General features: G+C 44.8%; 1 protein-coding gene and 1 long non-coding RNA gene across 2 annotated transcripts in view; both read right to left on the bottom strand.

The window, feature by feature from the left end:
- Positions 1–2,693: 2,693 nt before the first annotated feature.
- Positions 2,694–6,038, bottom strand: LOC137335639 (uncharacterized). Its single transcript, XR_010966464.1, has 4 exons — positions 5,951–6,038; positions 5,225–5,314; positions 3,951–4,040; positions 2,694–2,765 (listed from the first exon to the last, which is right to left on the bottom strand). It is a non-coding gene; the product is annotated as an uncharacterized lncRNA (long non-coding RNA).
- Positions 6,039–6,282: 244 nt separating this feature from the next.
- Positions 6,283–19,959, bottom strand: part of LOC137335944 (deleted in malignant brain tumors 1 protein-like) — a 43,162-nt gene continuing 29,485 nt past the window's right edge. The window contains exons 9-13 of the mRNA XM_068001454.1: positions 9,261–9,575; positions 7,914–8,228; positions 7,749–7,826; positions 7,347–7,655; positions 6,283–6,428 (exon numbers count right to left, since the gene is read on the bottom strand). Coding sequence (XP_067857555.1) covers positions 6,283–6,428; positions 7,347–7,655; positions 7,749–7,826; positions 7,914–8,228; positions 9,261–9,575 — 1,163 coding nt within the window. The remainder of the gene's footprint in view (positions 6,429–7,346; positions 7,656–7,748; positions 7,827–7,913; positions 8,229–9,260; positions 9,576–19,959) is intronic.

Raw genomic sequence — 19,959 nt, 5'->3', positions numbered from 1 at the left:
GTATTCTGCGGCGAGTGACTCACCTCCTGACTCCCCAAAGCCTTTCCACCATCTGCAAGGCACAAGTCTGGAGTGTGATGGAATACTTTCCACTTGCTTGGATGAGTGCAGCTCCAACAACACTCAATAAGCTCGACACCATCCAAGATAAAGCAGCCCGCTTGATTGGCACCCCATCCACCACCCTAAACATTCACTCCCTTCACCACCGGCGCACTGTGGCTGCAGTGTGTACCATCCACAGGATGCACTGCAGCAACTCGCCAAGGCTTCTTCGACAGCACCTCCCAAACCCGCGAACTCTACCACCTAGAAGGACAAGAGTAGCAGGCACATGAGAACAACACCACCTGCACGTTCCCCTCCAAGTCACAGACCATCCCGAGTTGGAAATATATCGCCGTTCCTTCATTGTCGCTGGGTCAAAATCCTGGAACTCCCTTCCTAACAGCACTGTGGGAGAACCGTCTCCACACGGACTGCAGCGGTTCAAGAAGGCGGCTCACCACCACCTTCTCGAGGGCAATTAGGGATGGGCAATAAATGCTGGCCTCGCCAGCGACGCACACATCCCATGAACGAATAAAAAAAAGGTTTGATTTTAAACTGATGTGTGTCACAATCTCTGGGACATTTGCAATTTAAGAATTTAAGATCATTTTAGATAGTTGATAACTTTTATGAAATTGAAAATCAAACTGTCCGCATAATGAGGCAATGGCACAGAAGACTGAGGAAAGCTTTCCAATTGTGGATTGCGATCAGGAGCTCTCACCTCACTGTTAAAAACTGTCCACCGTTAAAGTAAATCAATCTGGGTTACGGCCTGGGCCGACCGTGCCCGAGTTGTGGCCTGGGCTGACTGTGCCCGAGTTGTGGCCTGGGCTGACTTTGCCCGAGTTGTGGCCTGGGCTGACATTGCCCGAGTTGTGGCCTGGGCTGACTTTGCCCGAGTTGTGGCCTGGGCTGACTGTGCCCGGGTTGTGGCCTGGGCCAACCGTGCCCGGGTTGTGGCCTGGGCCGACCGTGCCCGGGTTGTGGCCTGGGCCGACGGTGCCCGAGTTGTGGCCTGGGCTGACTGTGCCCGAGTTGCGGCCGGGGCCGACTGTGCCCGAGTTTCTTTCCCGCATTCCGTTTGAAAGGAAATTCTCCTGCTTGTTTACGAATCCCTCCACTGTCCGGACCATCTACCTCTGCAACCTGCTTTACCATAGACGCCAACTCACGCCCTCCACGTCTCTGACTATGGTCTGCTGTGTATCACCCCACCCCACTCCCGCCAACATCACTGTTAACCTTTCACAAATCACCCATCTTCATTCAGTATCTGTTTAATTATTTCTCGGCATGTGGGATGTCACTGGCAAGGCCAGCGTTTATTGCCAATCTCTAGTTGTCCAGAGAAGGTGACGGTAGGCCGTTGTATTTCTCCACCTGAATGCACAGACCTGGATCTATCTCTCCTCACTCCTAGGCATCAAGCTCCATGTTGGAGCACGTCCTCGGACTGGACCCCTAGTGTTTATCATATTCCTAGCAGCATTTCCAAATTCCACCATATGAAAACTTCTGAGAGCGCTGTACAAGTGGACACTGACGCTTCTGTTGGCAGGACATGGACTCCTTTCCATTGCGTGTATCAGTGATGGTATCAACTGCTCATTCATCAAATATAATACGGTTTACAGTCAGAGCCCGTGTTCCGCCACAAAAACCTTACATTACTACAACCTCAGGATACCCTCCCCATTGCCCCAGTCTGATATTTTCTCATTCCCACACTCATCCTGCAGGAATGTTGCCAATTTAGCGCCAACTGAAGCTGAATCCGGTCCGTTTTATGCTGTAGACCAGTGCTCACTGGGTTGTATCTGGAACTGGGACCGACATTGTTTGAATTCAATTGCAGCTCGCACGAGAGGAGACTTCCATTCCACCATTCAGGGCTGAACTTTAACCCGGAGGTGAAATGTCACTGTCGATCCCTCACAACCACCGACCCCCCAGTTTAGCGTTTTTTTTCAACAGAAGAACCTTCTCAACATCGCGCTGTTTGTTAAGCGAGTCCGGTGACCTGGCCTCAGCTCATCTTCTGGCAACAATGTGCAGCAGTTGATGTCTCTCTGACCGAACTTTGTCCTATGAACCCCAGGCCCAGTGCCATTTGCTCCATTGTCTCAGCATAAGAATTGAGTCTACATTATTCTTTTGATTGGTTTGGCAAATCTTTCTGTCAAATTAGAAAAATAGAGAGTTGGAGGAATAGATGTAGAAAGATGGAGAGAGAGATATGGAGGTTGAGAGATGAAGAGTGAGATTGAAAGAGACGATGATAGAGATATAGAGATGATGATAGAGAGACGATAAAGAGCGATAGCTAAATATATATATATATAAATAGATAAATAGAAAGGCAGAGTCAGACAGAGAGACAGAGCAAAAGACAGGGCGGGAGGGAGGGAACACAGAGGCTGATATTGCTGCATGTGGAGAGCCAGAAAGATAATTTGCACTTTCCTCCCCAACTTTTTGAATAATCGAATATTTCTGGACAGGGATCTGTCAATAAACAGACTAATGGACACTCGGTCGATTACTGAGAACTAACTATCGAGGACGCTCTGCTGAATTGAACTCACAGTCTGTGGCGGGGTGATCCGCGGTCTTTCTGAGTGTGAGACGAAATCCTCTGTCCAGCACGGAATCACGATCCGGGCTGCTCGGGGTCACGTCCTCAACATCGTCACAACTTCCCGGAACTGGCGCTGGAAGGAAATGATTGTTGGGAATCAGAGCAGGAGCTTTAAAAGGTAATTCAGAAAAAAAAAACAGAAACCCCTCGTTACTCAGTCATCAAACCACAGGGAACAGTTTGGGTCCATCTACAATATGGAATAATCCTCAGTCATTAAACACATCAAACCACAGGGAACAGTTTGAGACCATCGACAATATGGAATAATCCTCAGTCATTAAACACATCAAACCACAGGGAACAGTTTGAGACCATCGACAATATGGAATAATCCTCAGTCATTAAACACATCAAACCACAGGGAACAGTTTGAGACCATCGACAATATGGAATAATCCTCAGTCATTAAACACATCAAACCACAGGGAACAGTTTGGGACCATCTACAATATGGAATAATCCTCAGTCATTAAACACATCAAACCACAGGGAACAGTTTGGGCCCATCTACAATATGGAATAATCCTCAGTCATTAAACACATCAAACTACAGGGAACAGTTTGGGACCATCTACAATATGGAACAGTCCTCAGTCCTGGAAAAGAGAAGGCTAATGGGTGATCGATAGAATGGTTACAGCACATGAGGTCATTCGGCCTCTCGAGCCCGTGCAGGGTAAAGCGTTTGGAGCTGCTGGGGATGGAATGCGGGACCTCACACACGGTGAGCTCCATCCCCACTGATCGAGGTCTTTAAGATTATGAAAGGCTTTGATAGGTGAGAAGTAAAGAAAATATTTCCACTTGTGGGAGAGACCAAAACTAGAGGTCATAAATATAAAATAGTGGCTAGTAAATCCAATAGGTAATTCAGGAGAAATCTCTTCATCAACATGTAACCGTAGGCGTTAATTATTGCCGCAGATATTGGCGAACACATTGAAATTGCTTTCTCCGCTATTTTAAAACTGAGTTTGATTTATTTCTTTAAACTGGACTTATTTCGTTGTCACGATATCAGGTAATTGAGTGTGGTATGAAAGGGTTAAGTGTTCGTCGGTTTAATCACCAACAGCAATTTCCGGGCTTTTTAGGGCAACAGGCATGAGTCACCAATGGGATCTTTCAACGCAAATTGTAAAACAATTGTACGAATGGCGATTAATCATTGGCATTGGGCTGGTGCAATTGTAAAGAAATGTGATTACAAATAAAAGAATGAGTCGGCAGCCTCCGAGCCCAGGGTTTAACTTACCAGGACCCTCTGTGCTGGGGGTCTGGCCATTCAATGGGCCAGAATCAATGTCATCGTAATTCTGCTTAATGAGGCGTTCTCTGGTCTTATCTATAAAAGGAAATGTTCATTTTAGCGGAGAACAGCGGTGGAGGCGCAAGGCGGTCTTTTCCAGACCATTTAAACAGAGTTCTCCTAAATTAATGACGCACACGTCCTGTCAAGTATTCAAGGGAACCCATCGGGTGGAGCTCCTGGATTCCTGATTGACATCACGGCTATTGTTACAATCTGATGGCAAAACAATCACCATCACCGGTTTAGGGATCTGGGTGCGTGAGAAAATGTTTTAATTATTCCGGGTTCTTTGTCACCCTGAGTGGAACATTGTGTCGATGTTTCAAGCAGTGGCTGGTGCTTAATTATCATATTCACAAAATATTACACAGATCTGATTAATTACACACCGACTGTTACATTTACAAGAAAATACACAGATCTAAGTATTTACAAACCGAATGTCACTAACAAAATATTACTCAGATCTTAGTATATAATGAGCAGGTTGATAATGTGTGTAAGAAAGCGTATGGGATATTTGGCTTTGTAAATAGAGGTATCGTATCAAAAGCAAGGAAGTCATGTTAAACCGTTAGGCCTCAGCTGGGGTATTGTGTACAATTCTGGGCACCACAGTTTAGAAAGGATGTAAAGGCCTTGGTGAGGGTACAGAGGAGGTTTATCAGGATGATATCAGGCATGAGGGACTTCAGATTTGTGAACAGATTGGAGAAGCTGGGATTGTTCTCCTTGGAGCAGAGAAGGTTAAGGGGAGAAATAAAAGATATTCAAAATTATGAGGGGGTTCGATAGAGCCAGTCGGGAGAAACTGTTTCATTTGGCAAGTGGGTCGGTAAACAGAGGTCACAGATTTGGCAAAAGAACTAGAGGGGAAATGAGGAGAAATTGTTTCACTCAGATTTGGAACGCACTACTTGAAAGGGCGGTGGAATCAGATTCCATAGGAACTTTTCAAGGCAATTCGGTATGTACTTGAAGGGGACTAATTCACAGGGTCATGGGAAAAAGCTGGGGTGTGGGACTAAATTGGACAGCTCTTTCAAAGAGCAGGTACAGGCACGACGGGCCGAATGGTCTCCTTCTGTGTTGTAAAATTCTATGATCTGAGTAATTACACACCGAAAGGCACATTTACAAAATATTACACAGATCTGAGTAATTAGATGCGGAATGTAACAGTCACAAACTATTACACAGTTCTGGGTATTACATACCTTCAGGATTCTGCGAGTTCTGGTCGGTTTGAGATAAACTTGTACTGGTATAATATTCCAGATCAATCTCTCCGCTATTAGATCGATAAACTGTCAAAACAAATGAGAACGGTGAAGAACATTTAATGTAAATTGAAGATGTTAAATTCTTTCAAATACACAAATGCTGTCATACAGAAATCTTGTCAACTGTTCAGATCGCCAGTAAATACCATCATTAATTAGTATGACACCAGAATACAAAGACAAGCATACATTTACAGTCTTCACACCTCAGAGTCTTTGCAATAAGTATGATCATATTCATTGTATGGACTATTAAACCGCAGTGCTCTCAGTGACCCCAGCTGTGGGAGCAACACGGAGCATCACTGCCCTCTGCGGCAAGGAGAGTGTGATAAACTGCACAGTGACTGCTCAGAGTACATCGACACAATCTTCTGAATGAGAGTAGGGAAAAACACTCAGAAAAAGCTTCAGAATTAGAAACTAGGAGGACGGGGAAAAGACAGGAAAGTGAGAAATATAGAAATCCCATCAAACATGAAGCTGACAACAGTTAATAATCTGAAAAATCAGACAGCACCATATTCACCGTGAAAGGAGGTGTCCAGTGAACAGGGCCGAATATCACGGGACTGGTCCCAAATACATTCAATGCAGCGGAGCTTTATTGGGGGGAAGCGACACCTGGACAGACAGAACATGTCATGGGCTGGGACTCACGCGATCCTCTTCCAGCTGTAATGTCATCGATTTCTTGATAAATTGGTTCGCCCGGTCTGGAAATCGTATAACTGAAGCTGCGCTTTTTCACTGTTCAGGAGCAAAACAGACATATTTAATTTATTAGATTCCGGACTCCTCCCGACTGCTGTCTCCTCAGAACAGAACTAAATCCACCGAATAAACGACCCCTGTTTTGTTACATTCAAAACCCCCAAAAGAGAATGAATTTTCAAGTGTGAGAAGGTGATTGATTCGCAACTGGGATCCGGCATTATAGCGAGCAATTTACAGCCACTTAACACACACAGAAAACTGCTGATCACCGAGGATCAAAGATTAAAGGTACCTCTTCTAGACGACTGTCTCTGTTGTTGTACAGTCAGTGCAATCAGCACAAAAACCAACAGGGTTCCCAGGATGATGGAAACGGCAACGGGCGTGGATATTATTACCCCCGGGATCAGCACATCTGTAACTAAAACAGACACGAGGAAAATAAACAAACCAAAGCAGCGATTTCTCCATTGACACGATTCAAATCTAACTAAGGTCAAGAGTTAATGCTGGATTTTTAGTCAAGGAGCAGAAAACTATCGCAGTAAAGAGGAACTTTGAGATAGGGTCAGAGCAGGAAGTTCTTATAACAAGGACAAGGATTGAAGAGGAGACAAACTGGCTGTGGGTCAGTTGATTTGTTGGATGTCATGATTGAAGGGACAGTAACTATGGTCAAAATTTAATGAATTTAAATTGGGATAAAGCATGAATGAAAGATACTAATATATATTTGTATTTATTGTTTGCCCTATCAATTCGAAAAGTTTGAAAACAGTTGACACAATGAATCTCGACTTGAACTGCCTTACTGTGGGCAGAGAGACAAACGATAGACGGAGTGACAGAGGAGGGGCAATGAGGAGTTTGATTAAGACAAACAGAGCGACTTATTGTGGGAACAGCGACAAGTCTGCTTCAATGAAACAACACTTCCAGAAAGGGGGAAATTCGCACATTTTAGTTGAGGCTGTTTTTAGGAAGAGAACAAACTGGAGAACTGGTTTGTTACAGGAAACAGGGGGAAGGGGTTATGGTTCAATCATAGAATGTTTGAAACAACAAACAGTCTCATCTTATCAGTAAACAGAGTGACTACTGATCCGCATCAATCAATATTCACAAATTAAAGAACAACATAAACTTCTATTGAAAAGTACATGTCGTTTTTTTGCAGTTTTAGGGGGAGATGGCAAACCCGAATATTCAATATCAGTTAAAAGGAAATCATCATTTTACATTCTCGCTTTTAAAATACATAACAAGAGATTTCCTATGAAGCACGGAAATGAATAAATGAAGGCGTCCATTGACTGAATAAATATGTTCCTGCTCCTACCAGAACACATCACACTGGCGACTTTGTGAGCACAGACCCGCTGAGCCCATGTTGATGACCGACAGTCCCACAGGAAGAGTTCGCTTCCCTTGCACTGGACTCTGTTCAGCCATACAGGGCCTTCGCCTTTCCCATACACGGGCTCCCCGGAATCGGCAAGGGCGGAGCCGCAATCCAGCTGCCGGCACACCACACGGGCCTCTCGCCTATCCCAGGAATCGTCACACACCGTCCCCCATGTGTTATTGAACATGATATCAACTCTTCCCGAACAGTTAGTCTTTCCTCCAACTAATCGTAATTGTTGTCCTGAATAAAATAACAAATCAACAGGAAGTTCAGTTTTTTATGACTCATTAGCGGAATCCCACGTAAAGACCATATTATTTAAAAGGAAACTACCTGTTAAATGATCACTTGTGTGGTCAGGTGTCCCAGGACAGGAATGGAAACTGTCGCTCCTCGTTGACGATTGATTTCCTGCAGTACAAGACACATGCGCCAATGATGCACTGTAATAAAGATATCCATGAATGGTACTTGCACTGATTAAACACAGACTGTTACCTGAGCAAACCACACCGGCATCCTCTCTGTGCTTACAGTCATGCTGACCCCATGGTGTGGAGAGACATTGCCACAAGAAGGACTCGTCTGACCGGCATTCAACGTTATCCAGCCAAATGGGCCCAGTGCCTTCTCCAAAATGGGCTTCGAATGGAATCTCGGTAACTGATCCACAATCCAGCTGTTTACAGACCACCTCGCCGTCTTTCTTATCCCAGTCATCGTAACAAACTGTCCCCCAGGATCCTCGATAGAACACCTCCACTCGGCCCTCACAGGGATGGTGTCCTTTCACTAATCTGATCTCCTTATGCTCTGTGAATAGAAGAGAGTGTCAGTAATTGACAATGATGAAGGAATGTTGATACAGCCCTCTGTCATCGACATCTGATGGAGTGAGGAAGGGATATTGATACTGGAATCTGTCATCGACATCTGATGGAGTGAGGAAGGGATATTGATACAGGAATCTGTCACCGACATCTGATGGGGTGAGGTAGGGATATTGATACTGGAATCTGTCACCGACATCTGATGGAGTGAGGAAGGGATATTGATACTGGAATCTGTCACCATTATCTGATGGAGTAAGGAAGGGATATTGATACTGGAATCTGTAAATATCATCTGATGGAATTCGCTTCACTGTCAATCTTTATAAATTCATTCCTGGACGGTAGGGGGAGAGTTTCAGTGAACAATACCGCCTCCTTACCTGTAATGACTCCCGACCATTTACTGTCTCGATCAATTCATTCATCACTGACTCGGGCTCTGAGCCCAGCCAGCAGTGAGCCCCGCTCACAAACATGCTAGAGCTTCGCTTCCCGCCCAGTATGTTCAACACCTAAAGGAGCGTCCACACTCTGGTTATATTATACGGCAGCGCAGTGAAAATGATTTCTTACCAAGTAAATCGGCTATAAACTTTTTTAAAAAGCGATTTCAGACTTGAATCGTCTGACGCCGCTCCCAGAGCAAAAGGTGGAGTGAAGAGAAAGTAGTTACGACACCGACAAACGGTTCTGGTGGCGGGACTGCCACAGCCTGAACTGTATTATTGGTTAAAGTTCCAGGATTACAGCAGAGCGGATTGATACCATTCTACGACAACATCCGCTCATGTAAATAGCACCGAATTTTAAACAGGGAAACAGTCAATCGCTAATCCAACACTAATCCACAATCTTTTCAAGTGAATAGGACCAAGTGTTTAGTCCCTTCCATAATTGTACATCCTTTCCCCCTTTTATATGAACACACTCCTGTTGTCTTTAGTTCCTTATCTGAATATATAATCCTCACTCCTTTAACATGAATACCCTCTTGCTGTGTCGACTCACTTACCTGAGCATACGATCCTGACATCTTCTTTATGAATACAGTCATGCTCTCCCCAAGGTGATGAATCACACTCCCAAAGTACCGACTCGTTACCCGTGCATCTCAGTTCATCCAACCAAATTGGCCCAGAGGCCTGTCCACAGGAAACCGGAGCTGTCGCCGTTAGTGAATATCCACAACCCAGTTGCCTACAAACAACATCGGCGTCCAGTCGATCCCAGGAGTCATCGCACACTGTCCCCCAGGCACCATTGTAGTACATTTCCACTCTTCCAGCACAAGGACTTCCGCCGTCCACCAGTCTTATCTGTTTATGTTCTGTTGTAAATCAGGTAGGTTGTATTAGATGTAGTGGATTGAAAGGGCTTGATTAGTTCTTGCAACATTTCTACAAGTTGTCTTCCCTTTTATTCCACCAATCCCCTTGTCTCCTCTCCAGTATCAGCTGACTCCTGCCGGACCACAGTACAAAGGAACGGCAATAGAAAAGACCAACTGGCCTCTCCTTCCGTTCCGTACACTAACCACAGACAATCCGCAGTGTCAGGAACTCCCAACACTACATTTCCGAGGTTAGAAAAGGTCTGCGGTTTGTTCCGGTTCCTTCCACAGATACTTACAGCACACAAGGAGCCAATTTGTCAGCTCCTAGCCAGATAAGTCAAAAACTAATCCCACTTCCTTTCTTTCTCCCAAAACCCTGAATGTTCATCTGGTTCAAATGCTGACTCACATTCTCCGTAAAAATGCAATGGTCTGTGCAGCAACTAATGCCTGTGGCAAAGCAATGTGTCCTCTAACAGTTTCGTGAAGAAATACATTTCTCCTATCGTGTTTGTGTTCGCCTGAAACATTTCACTATTCTCACTGTTAACCACATCCCTTACTGTTTTATCGTCAGCCAATCTCAGTATTGTGTTCCCCATTTCCAATCCAAATCATCTGTATATCAGGAATAAAAGTGGAGCATTAATGAACCCGGGGCGCAGGACTTCCAAACCTTCTCCAATCCAAATCATCTATATATCGGGGAGAAAAGTGGAGCATTAATGAACCCGGGGTGTAGGACTTCCAAACCTTCTCCAATCCAAATCATCTATATATCGGGGAGAAAAGTGGAGCATTAATGAACCCCGGGGTGTGGGACTTCCAAACCTTCTCCAATCCAAGCAATGCCCACGCACTCCAGCACTTTGCTTCCTGTCCGAAAAACAGCTATCACCCAATGCTGCTTCATCTCCATTTATATCTTACATAGAAATATTGAAAATTTATGGTACAGAATGAGGCCATTCGACCCATCGTGTCTGTGCCGGTCGAAATAGAGCTCCCCAGCCGAATCCCACTTTCCAACATTTGGTCCGCAGCCTTGCAGGTTACGGCACTTCCAGTCCATATCCAGGTAGCTTTAAAATGCGATGAGGGTTTCTGCCTCTACCACCTTTTCATGCAGTGAGTTCCAGACACCCACACACCCACTGGTGGGTTTTTTTCCGCATCTCCCCTCTAATCCTTCCACCAATTACTTTAAATCTGTGCTCCCTGGTTACTGACCTCTCTGTTAAGGGAAATAAGTCCTTCCTATCCACTCTATCTCGACCCCTCATAAATTTATACACCTCAATTAAATCACCCCTCAGCCTCCTCTGTTACAAAGAAAATAACCTCAGCCTAGCCAATCTTTCCTCATAGCTATTATTTTCCAGTCCTGGCAACATCCTCATAAATCTCCCCTGTACCCTCTCTACTGCAATCACATCTTTCCTGTAATGTGGTGACCAGAACTGTACGCAGAACCCAAGCTATGGCCTAACTAATGTTTTATACAGTCCGAACAGAACCTACCTGTTCTTATATTGTATACCTCGGCCAATAAAGGAAACGATCCCGTATGCCTTTTTAACTACCGTGTCTCCCTTTCCTGCTGGCTTCAGGAATCTGTGGACATGTACTCCAAGGTCGCTCACTTCCACTTCACCTCTCTGTATCCTCTCATTTATTGTGTATTCCCTTGCCTTGCTTGACCTCCACAAATGAATTACCTCACACTTCTCCGGATTGAATTCCATTTGCCACTTTTCTGCCCACCTGACCAGTCCATTGATATCGTCCTGCAGTCTACAGCTTTCCTCCTCACTATCAGCTGCATGCCAATTTTTGAATCATCAGTAAACTTCTGAATCAGGACCCCTCCATTTAAGTCTGAATCATTAATATGTACAACGAAAAGCAAGCGACTTGGAACTGAGCCCTGCGGAACCCCACTGGAAACAGCCTTGCAATCAGAAAAACACCCGTCGCCCATTATCCTTTGCTTCCTTCCGCTGAGCCAATTCTGGATCCAATTTACTACTTTCCTTTGGATCCCATGGCTTTTACTTTTCTGACCAGCCTGCTAGATGGGACCTTGTTAAAAGCCTTGCTAAAATCCATGTGGACTCCAGGAAATGCATTACCCTCACCGAACATCCTTGTTACTTCTTCAAAAAATTTAATCAAGTTAGTCAGACATGACTTTCCCTTAACAAAGCCGTGTTGACTGTCCCTGATTAACCCGTGCCTTTCTAAATGATGGTTTATACTGACCCTCAGAATTGATTCCAATAATTTTCTTACCACTGAGGTTAAACTGACCGGCCTGTAATCACTAGGTTTACTCTTTTCTTTTTTTAAACAACGGTACAACGTTAGCCGTCCTCCAATCCTCCGGCTCCACGCCTGTCGCCAGGAAGGATTGGAAAATGTTGGTCAGAGCCTCTGCTGTTTCCTCCCTTGCTTTTCTTAACAGACTGGGATACATTTCATCTGGGCCTGGTGATTTATTTACTTTCAAAGATGCTAAAGCCCTTAATACTTCCTCTCGCACTATGTTTATCGCAGCTAATATTTCACATTCCTCCTCCTTAACTACAATCTCTGCTTCATCCCCCTCTGTTATGAAATCAGACGCAATGTATTCATTAAGAATACTTAATGATACGATAGATCATTTACAACCAGCCTTCAGTGAGATGCCAATTGAACGCCTTCTTGAAAACCCAGGTAACAGAAAACATTTTTTTTCTACGAGCCGAAAACATGAGGTGTGACCAAGATCTGGGTCAAATGCTTGGGTTTTGAGACGGTGTTCAAAAAGAGAGAGAAGCGGAGAGTCATAGGAGATTAGCAGAGATACCAGAGAGTAGCGACTCAGCAGAATGCTCTGCAAACAGTGGGGCAAAGATGGTGGAAAGTGTTGCTGTGCGTTGAGGGCTTGTTATGGAATAGCGTGGACTGGGATTATGTGTTGGAGAACCTGGTGTTGATCAGTGTGGACTGGGATTATGTGGGGGGATCTGTTTTCGATCAGTGTGGACTGGGATTATGTGCGTGGGGATCTGTGTAGATCAGTGTGGACTGGGATTATGTGAGTTGGGGATCTGTTGTAGATCAGTGCGGAATGGGATTATGTGTGTCGGGATCTGTTGTAAATCAAAATGGACTGGGATTATGTGTGTCGGGATCTATTGTAGATCAGTGTGGACTGGGATTATGTGTGGTAGGGATCTGTTGTCGATCATTGCAGACTGGGATTATATGCCGCGAGAACGGGCAGCTCTGCGTGGACAGGGATAATGGGTGGTGAGGAATTGTATATCAGCGGGGACAGGGATAATGGATGGTGAGGAATTGTATATCAGCGGGGACAGTGATAATGGGTGGTGAGGAATTGTATATCAGCGGGGACAGGGATAATGGGTGGTGAGGAATTGTATATCAGCGGGGACACGGCTGATGGGTGTAATGAATTGTATATCAGCGGAGACAGAGATAATGAGTGGTGAGGAATTGTATAAAAGCAGGGACAGGGATAATGGGTGGTTAGGAATTGTATAAAAGCAGGGACAGGGATAATGGATGGTGAGGAATTGTATATCAGCGGGGACAGGGATAATGAGTGGTGAGGAATTGTATGTCAGCGGGGACAGGGATATTGGGTGGTGAGGAATTGTATAAAAGCAGGGACAGGGATAATGGATGGTGAGGAATTGTATATCAGCGGGGACAGGGATAATGGATGGTGAGGAATTGTATATCAGCGGGGACGGGGATATTGGGTGGTGAGGAATTGTATATCAGCGGGGACAGGGATAATGGATGGTGAGGAATTGTATGTCAGCGGGGACGGGGATATTGGGTGGTGAGGAATTGTATAAAAGCAGGGACAGGAATAATGGATGGTGAGGAATTGTATATCAGCGGGGACAGGGATAGTGGGCGTTAGGAATTGTATATCAGCGGGGACAGAGGTAATGAGTGGTGAGGAATTGTGTATAGAATCATAGAAAGGACAGCACAGAAGGTGGCCATTCGGCCCAACTAATCCGCGTCGGCTCGATGCAAGAGCAATCAAGCGAGTTCACGCCACCCCCCCCCCCCCCACGACCGCCCCCACCCCCGCACTTACCCCGCAGCACTTCAATTTTTTTACCTTTCAAGTACTTATCTAGTTCCCTTTTGAAGGCCATGATTGAATTTACCTCCACCAGCCCCTCGGGCAGTGCATTCCAGATGCTAATCACTCGCTGTGTGAACAAGTTTCTCCTCATGTCATGGTTGTTTTGTCAATCACCTTAAATCTATGCCCTGTGGTTCATGACCTTTCCGCCAATGGGAACAGTTTGTCTCTGTCCACTCTGTCTGGACCCTTCATGATTTTGAATACCTCTATCAAATCTCGTCGCAAACATCTCTGTTCCAAGGACAAAAACACCAGCTTCTCCAGTCCATCCACGTTATTATAGTCCCTCACCCTGGAATCATTCCAGTAAATCTCTTCTGCACCCTCTCTCAGGCCTTCACATCTTTCTTACAGTGCGGTGCCCAGAACTGGCCACAATACTCCAGTTGTGGCCGAACCAGTGTTTTAGAAAGGTTCATCGTGACTTTCATACTTTTATACTCTATGCCTCTATTTATAAAGCCCAGGATCTCGTATGCTTTTTTTAACCGCTTTCTCAGCCTGCCGTGCCACCTTTAACGATTCCTGCACATACACCCCCAGATCTCTCCGTTCTTGTACCACTTTTAGATTTGTGCCCTCTAGTTTATATTGGCTCTCCTCGTTGTTCCTACCGAAATGTATCATTTCGTATTTTTCTGCCTTAAATTTCATTTGCCCATGCCACCAGCCTGTCGATATCCTCTTGCGGTCTATCACTATCCTCCTCACTCTTTACTACCCTTTCCAGTTTTGACCCAGCACCGACCCACGGGGAACACCACTGGACACCTCCCTCCAGTCCGAAAAACAACCGTTCATCACAACTCTCTGAATCCTGTCACTTGGCCAAGTCTGTATCCATGTTGCTATTGCCCCCTTTATTCAATGGGCTGCGATCTTGATAAGCCTACCATGCGGCACTTTATCAAACCCCTTTTGAAAGTCCATATATGCAACACATCAACTGTATTGCCCTCTTCCACCATCTCTGTAGCCTACTCCAAAAACTCAAGCAAGTTAGCTAAACACGATTTGCCTTTAACAAATCCGTGATGGCTTTCCTTAATCAATCCACGCTCGTCCAAGTGACTGTTAAGTCTGTCCTGGATTATCATTTCTAAAAGTTCCCCCACCACCGAGGTTAAACTGACTGGCCTATAGTTGCTGGGTTTATCTTTACACCCGTTTTCGAACAATGGTGTAACATTTGTAATTCTACAGTCCTCTGGCACCATCCCCGTATCTACGGATGTTTGGAAGATTATGGCCAGTACCTCCGCAATTTCCACCCTTACTTCACCTAGGATACATCCCATCCAGACCGGGTGACTTATCCACTTTAAGTACAGCTAGCCTTTCTCGTAGCTCTTCTTCATCAAATTTTAGCTCATCCAGTATCTCAACTATATCTTCCTTTACTGAGACTCTGACAGCATCTTCTTTAATGATAAACACAGATGCAAAGTACTCATTTGGTACCTCGGCCGTCCCCTCTGCCTCCATGAGTAGATCTCCTTTCTGGTCCCGAATCGGCCGGACCCCTCCTCTTACTACCCGGTTACTGTTTGCATGCATGTAGAAGACTATCAGTGGGGACAGGGATAATAGGTGGTAAGGAATTGTATATCAGCGGGGACATGAATAAGGGGAATTGAGGAATTGTTGTGGGACAGGAAAGATGGGGAGTGAGGAATTGTTGTGTGACAGGGATGATGGGGATTGAGGAATTGTTGTGGGACAGGAATGATGGGGAGTGAGGAATTGTTGTGGGACAGGGATGATGGGGAGTGAGGAATTGTTGTGGGACAGGGATGATGGGGAGTGAGGAATTGTTGTGGGACATGGATGATGGGAAGTGAGGAATTGTTGTGGGACAGGGATGATGGGGAGTGAGGAATTGTTGTGGGACATGGATGATGGGGAGTGAGGAATTGTTGTGGGACAGGGATGATGGGGAGTGAGGAATTGTTGTGGGACAGGGATGATGAACGGTGAGGAATTATTGTGGGACATGGAATGTGCAGCCGAGATTTGGACAATGTCGAGTTTCTGGAGGGTGGAGTATGGGAGGGCAGTAAGGTGGCCAATTCATGAGGTGACAAAGTCATTTGCAAATGTTTCAGAGATGGAATGACTGAGAAAGGTCCCAAGGGGGTAAATGTTAATGAGATAGAGGGAAAAAATTACAATGGGGAGTTCAACTCCTCACCACATCTTAACTATGGTGACCAGGAATATAAAGGTCCCCAAATTGCCAAAAACAAGGCATCTCTTTGTTATAGCAATTTGGTCATGTCCAGCTATAATTAACAACTTTTTAAATTCTTCATAAATCTTTCCAATGCCTTATGTATGCACATAAGTCATCCGCTATCCTGACCCGATTATTTCAGAAAGTCTTCTGATTCCCATTTCTAATTTTCTTATTTAACTTTCTCCCGTAAGTGTCACTTTAAATCCCCGCCCCTCCATGGCTTCAGCCCCACCCCATCTCTCAACCATCTCCAGCCCCACATCACCCCACACCGAGAGTTACCAGTCCCATCTCCCCATGGTGTCACCCAACTCCATCTCTCAACCTTTCCCACCGCCCCTCCCACACTGTCAGTTTACAATCCCCTTCCCCCATGATGTTCACACACCCCATCTCTCAAGTTCCCCCAGCCCCCCATCCCCTGTACTCCTTGTCCCTCTGATTCCGGCCTCCTGTCCCTCCGCCTCCCTCTGCCGCACCTCTCGGCGCTCCTGTCCTCCTCTGTGCAGCTCTCTCCTAAATCCGGCAAACTCTTGTCCACTTTAATACATTTCGTGCATCTCTCACTTCCTGGAAACCTGTTTCTTTCCCTTCCTCCTCTCGTGATATTTCTTATTGCTTATTGCAGCCAAGTCTTATTCTGTCCCAACTGTGTTACTAATCATGTTTTACCTCTAGTCCAAAGTCTACACGTTCCGACGACCCTGGAAATATTAGTTTAGCATCTCCAAATGGTCCTGTTAACCTATCCGCAAGGGCATTAGGCCATTTGGTTCAGATACAGGCTGTATCTTCAGTACCTCTTTTGCTTGTTCCAGAGTTACTTCCAATGGCCCAAGAATGTGAACACCCTAGCCCAGCCCTTTAACCACCCGCTAATCTGTCCAGACATCCTCGACCTTACTTGGCCATCGTATGGCACAAAGTCGTTCAAATATTACAATCTCAGATTATTGTCTAACTGTTTAAGCTCTCTCTGGGACTTCTCAAAACCACGACTTGCAGCTGCACTGTCCCTGTTCCACATCTGGAATTCCCAGTCCAGACCAGAGAAGGTAAAGAGGGAGATTTAACTGAGGTGTTCAAAATTATGATGGATTTTCATAGAGTAAATAACGAGAAACTGTTTCCACTGGCAGGAAGGTCGATAACTACAGGATTCATATTGAAGATAATTGGCAAAAGAACCAGAGGAGATGAGGAGGTTTTTTTACGCAGCGAATTGCTATGATCCTGAATTCACTGCCTGAAAGTGTGGTGACAGCAGATTCAACAGTAACTTTCATAAGGGAATAGATAAATACTTGAAAAGGATAACAGTGCAGGGCTATGGGAAAGTAACAGGAGAGTGGGACTTATTGGATAGCTCTTCCAATGAGCTGCCACAGGCAAGGTGGGACGAATGGTCTCCTTCTGAGCTGTATGTTTCTATACATCCTGGCTGTAATTGTCAGATTGTGGAATCACCCATCAACCGCATCCCGAATGCACTCAGCCTCTGATACTGTGGGACGTGACCAGGTTCTGCTCCAGCAGTAGGCGCCCCTGCTCCAGATATTCGTCACTTAGTGCAAGTGGTGCTGGAGAGAAGGGGAGGAATGGAGGAAGACGAGGAGGACAATCACCACCAACCCTCACTGGAACCTGTTCTGGCATTCAATTAGATCATGGCTGTATTGTATCTTAACCCCATATACCGGCTTTGGGCCATATCACTTGATCCCCTTACCCAACAAAAATATCTATCTATCTCAGTCTTGAATGTGTCAAGTGACCCAGAATCCACAGCCGTCTGCGGGAACAGACTTCCAGGTTTGTATTATCCTCTGGGTGAAAATAGATTTCCTCATTTCTCTCCCAAACGGCCTAGCTCTAATTTTAAGATTATGCCCACTCGTTCTGGATTCCCCAACAGAGGAAATAGTATCATTATCTACTGTTGGAATCCTTTATCATTTTAAATGCCTCGATCATCGGAACATAAATAGACCATTTAACCCCTCGAGCCTGTTCCACCATTCAGTAAAATCATGGCAGATCTGTGACCTAACTCCAGAGACCCGCCTTAGCCCCATACCCCTTAATATCTTTGGTTAACAAAAATCTATCAATATCAGATTTAAAATTAACAATTGAGCACACATTAACTGCCGTTTGTAGAAGAGAGTTCCAAACTTCTACCACCCTTTGCGTATAGAAGTGTTTCCTAACTTCACTCCTGAAAGTCCTGGCTCTAATCTTTAGGCTATGTCTCCTAGTCCTAGACTCCCCAACCAGCAGAAATAGTTTCTCTCAATCCACCCTATCAGTTCACCTTAATATTTTGAAAACTTTGATCAAATCATGCCTCATTTTTCTAAATTCCAGGGAATACAACTCTAGTTTGTGTAACCTCTCCTCGTAATTTAGCCCTCGGTTGGGGTCCAGGTATCATTCCAGTAAATCTACACTGCACTCTCTCCAAGGCCAATGTATCCTACCTAAGGTGCGGTGCCCTGAACTGATCACAATACTCCAGGTGTGGTCTAATTAGGGATTTCTATCGCTGTAGCATAACTTCTACCTTCTTGTATCCTAGTCCTCTACTTATATAAATCCAGCATTCCATTACCCTTTGAGATTATTTTCTGTACCTATCCATGACATTTTAATGATCTATGTACGTGAACCCCTAAAGTCTCTTTGGACCTCCACTATTTCGAGCTTCTCACCATTTAGAAAGTACTCTGATCTATCTTTTTTTAGGTCCAATGCGGATGACCTCACAGTTGTCTACATTGTAATCAATTTGCCACAGTTTTGCCCATCCACTTAACCTATTAATATCTCTCTGTAATTTTAAGCTTCCATCTACACTGCTTACAATGCTGCCTATCTTCGTCTCATCGGCAAACGTGGATCTGTGACTCTACATCCCGTCATCTAAGTCGTTAATAAATACAGTGAATAGTTGAGGCCCCAACACAGATCCCTTTGGGACATCTTGCCAATTTGAGTACGTGTCCATTATCCCTACTCTCTGTCTTCTGCCGCTCAGTCAACTTCCTAACCAGGTCAATAATTTGCCCTCAATTCCATGAGCTTCAACTATGGCTAACAGTCTTTTATGAGGGATTTTATTGAATGCCTTCTTGAAGTCCATATAGACATAATCAATAGACACTCCCGTCTACTGCTTTCGTCACCTCTTCAAAAAATTCAATCAGTTTCATCAGGCATGACCTACCCTTTACAAATCCATGATGTTGCTCTCTGATCAACTGAAAGTTTTCAAGGAGTTCAGTCACTCTATCCTTAATTTTAGATTCTAGTAATTTCCCGACAACAGATGTCAGGCTAACTGGTCTATAATTCCATGGTTTCCTTCGCTCACCTTTCTTATAGAGCAGAGTGACATGTGTAATTTCCCAATCTAAAGGAACGGTTCTTAAATTGAAAGAACTTTGGAAGATTGTAGTTCGGGCTTCTGCAATGTTCTCACCTCCTTCCTTCAAAATCCTGGGATGAAAACCATCTGGCCTGGAGATTTGTGACTCTTTAGTGCCATTATTTTCTTCATTACTGTTAATTTGCTTACATTAATTATGGTGACGCCCGGCCCTGATTCAAAATTAGTTTCCTTGGGGTGTCTGGCATGCTATCCTCTTCCTCTGCTGTAAATACTGATGAAGAATAATTATTTAACATGTCCACTGTTTCCTTATTTTCATTTACAATCACCCTCAATCATCTATGCTGAAGACAATACAAACATTGTATATGCAATCTGTCCTCATAATTTAACCATTTGCCCTGCACAAATCTGAAGGCCAATGCTAAAAACTGAACACATTGCTCCAGCTGGGGTCTAAACAATGCTCTATGCAATTGAACCATCACTTCCTCCCCTATGTATTTCATTCTCCTTGAGATAAAGGTCAACATCCGATTAGCCTTTTGACTACCACTTGTACCTGTGCACTAGC

Source organism: Heptranchias perlo, chromosome 20, assembly GCF_035084215.1.
Source record: "Heptranchias perlo isolate sHepPer1 chromosome 20, sHepPer1.hap1, whole genome shotgun sequence".
Classification (NCBI taxonomy): Eukaryota; Metazoa; Chordata; class Chondrichthyes; order Hexanchiformes; family Hexanchidae; genus Heptranchias; species Heptranchias perlo.
The sequence above is the reverse complement of the archived record's forward strand: the minus strand, read 5'-3'. Positions and strand labels throughout refer to the sequence as shown.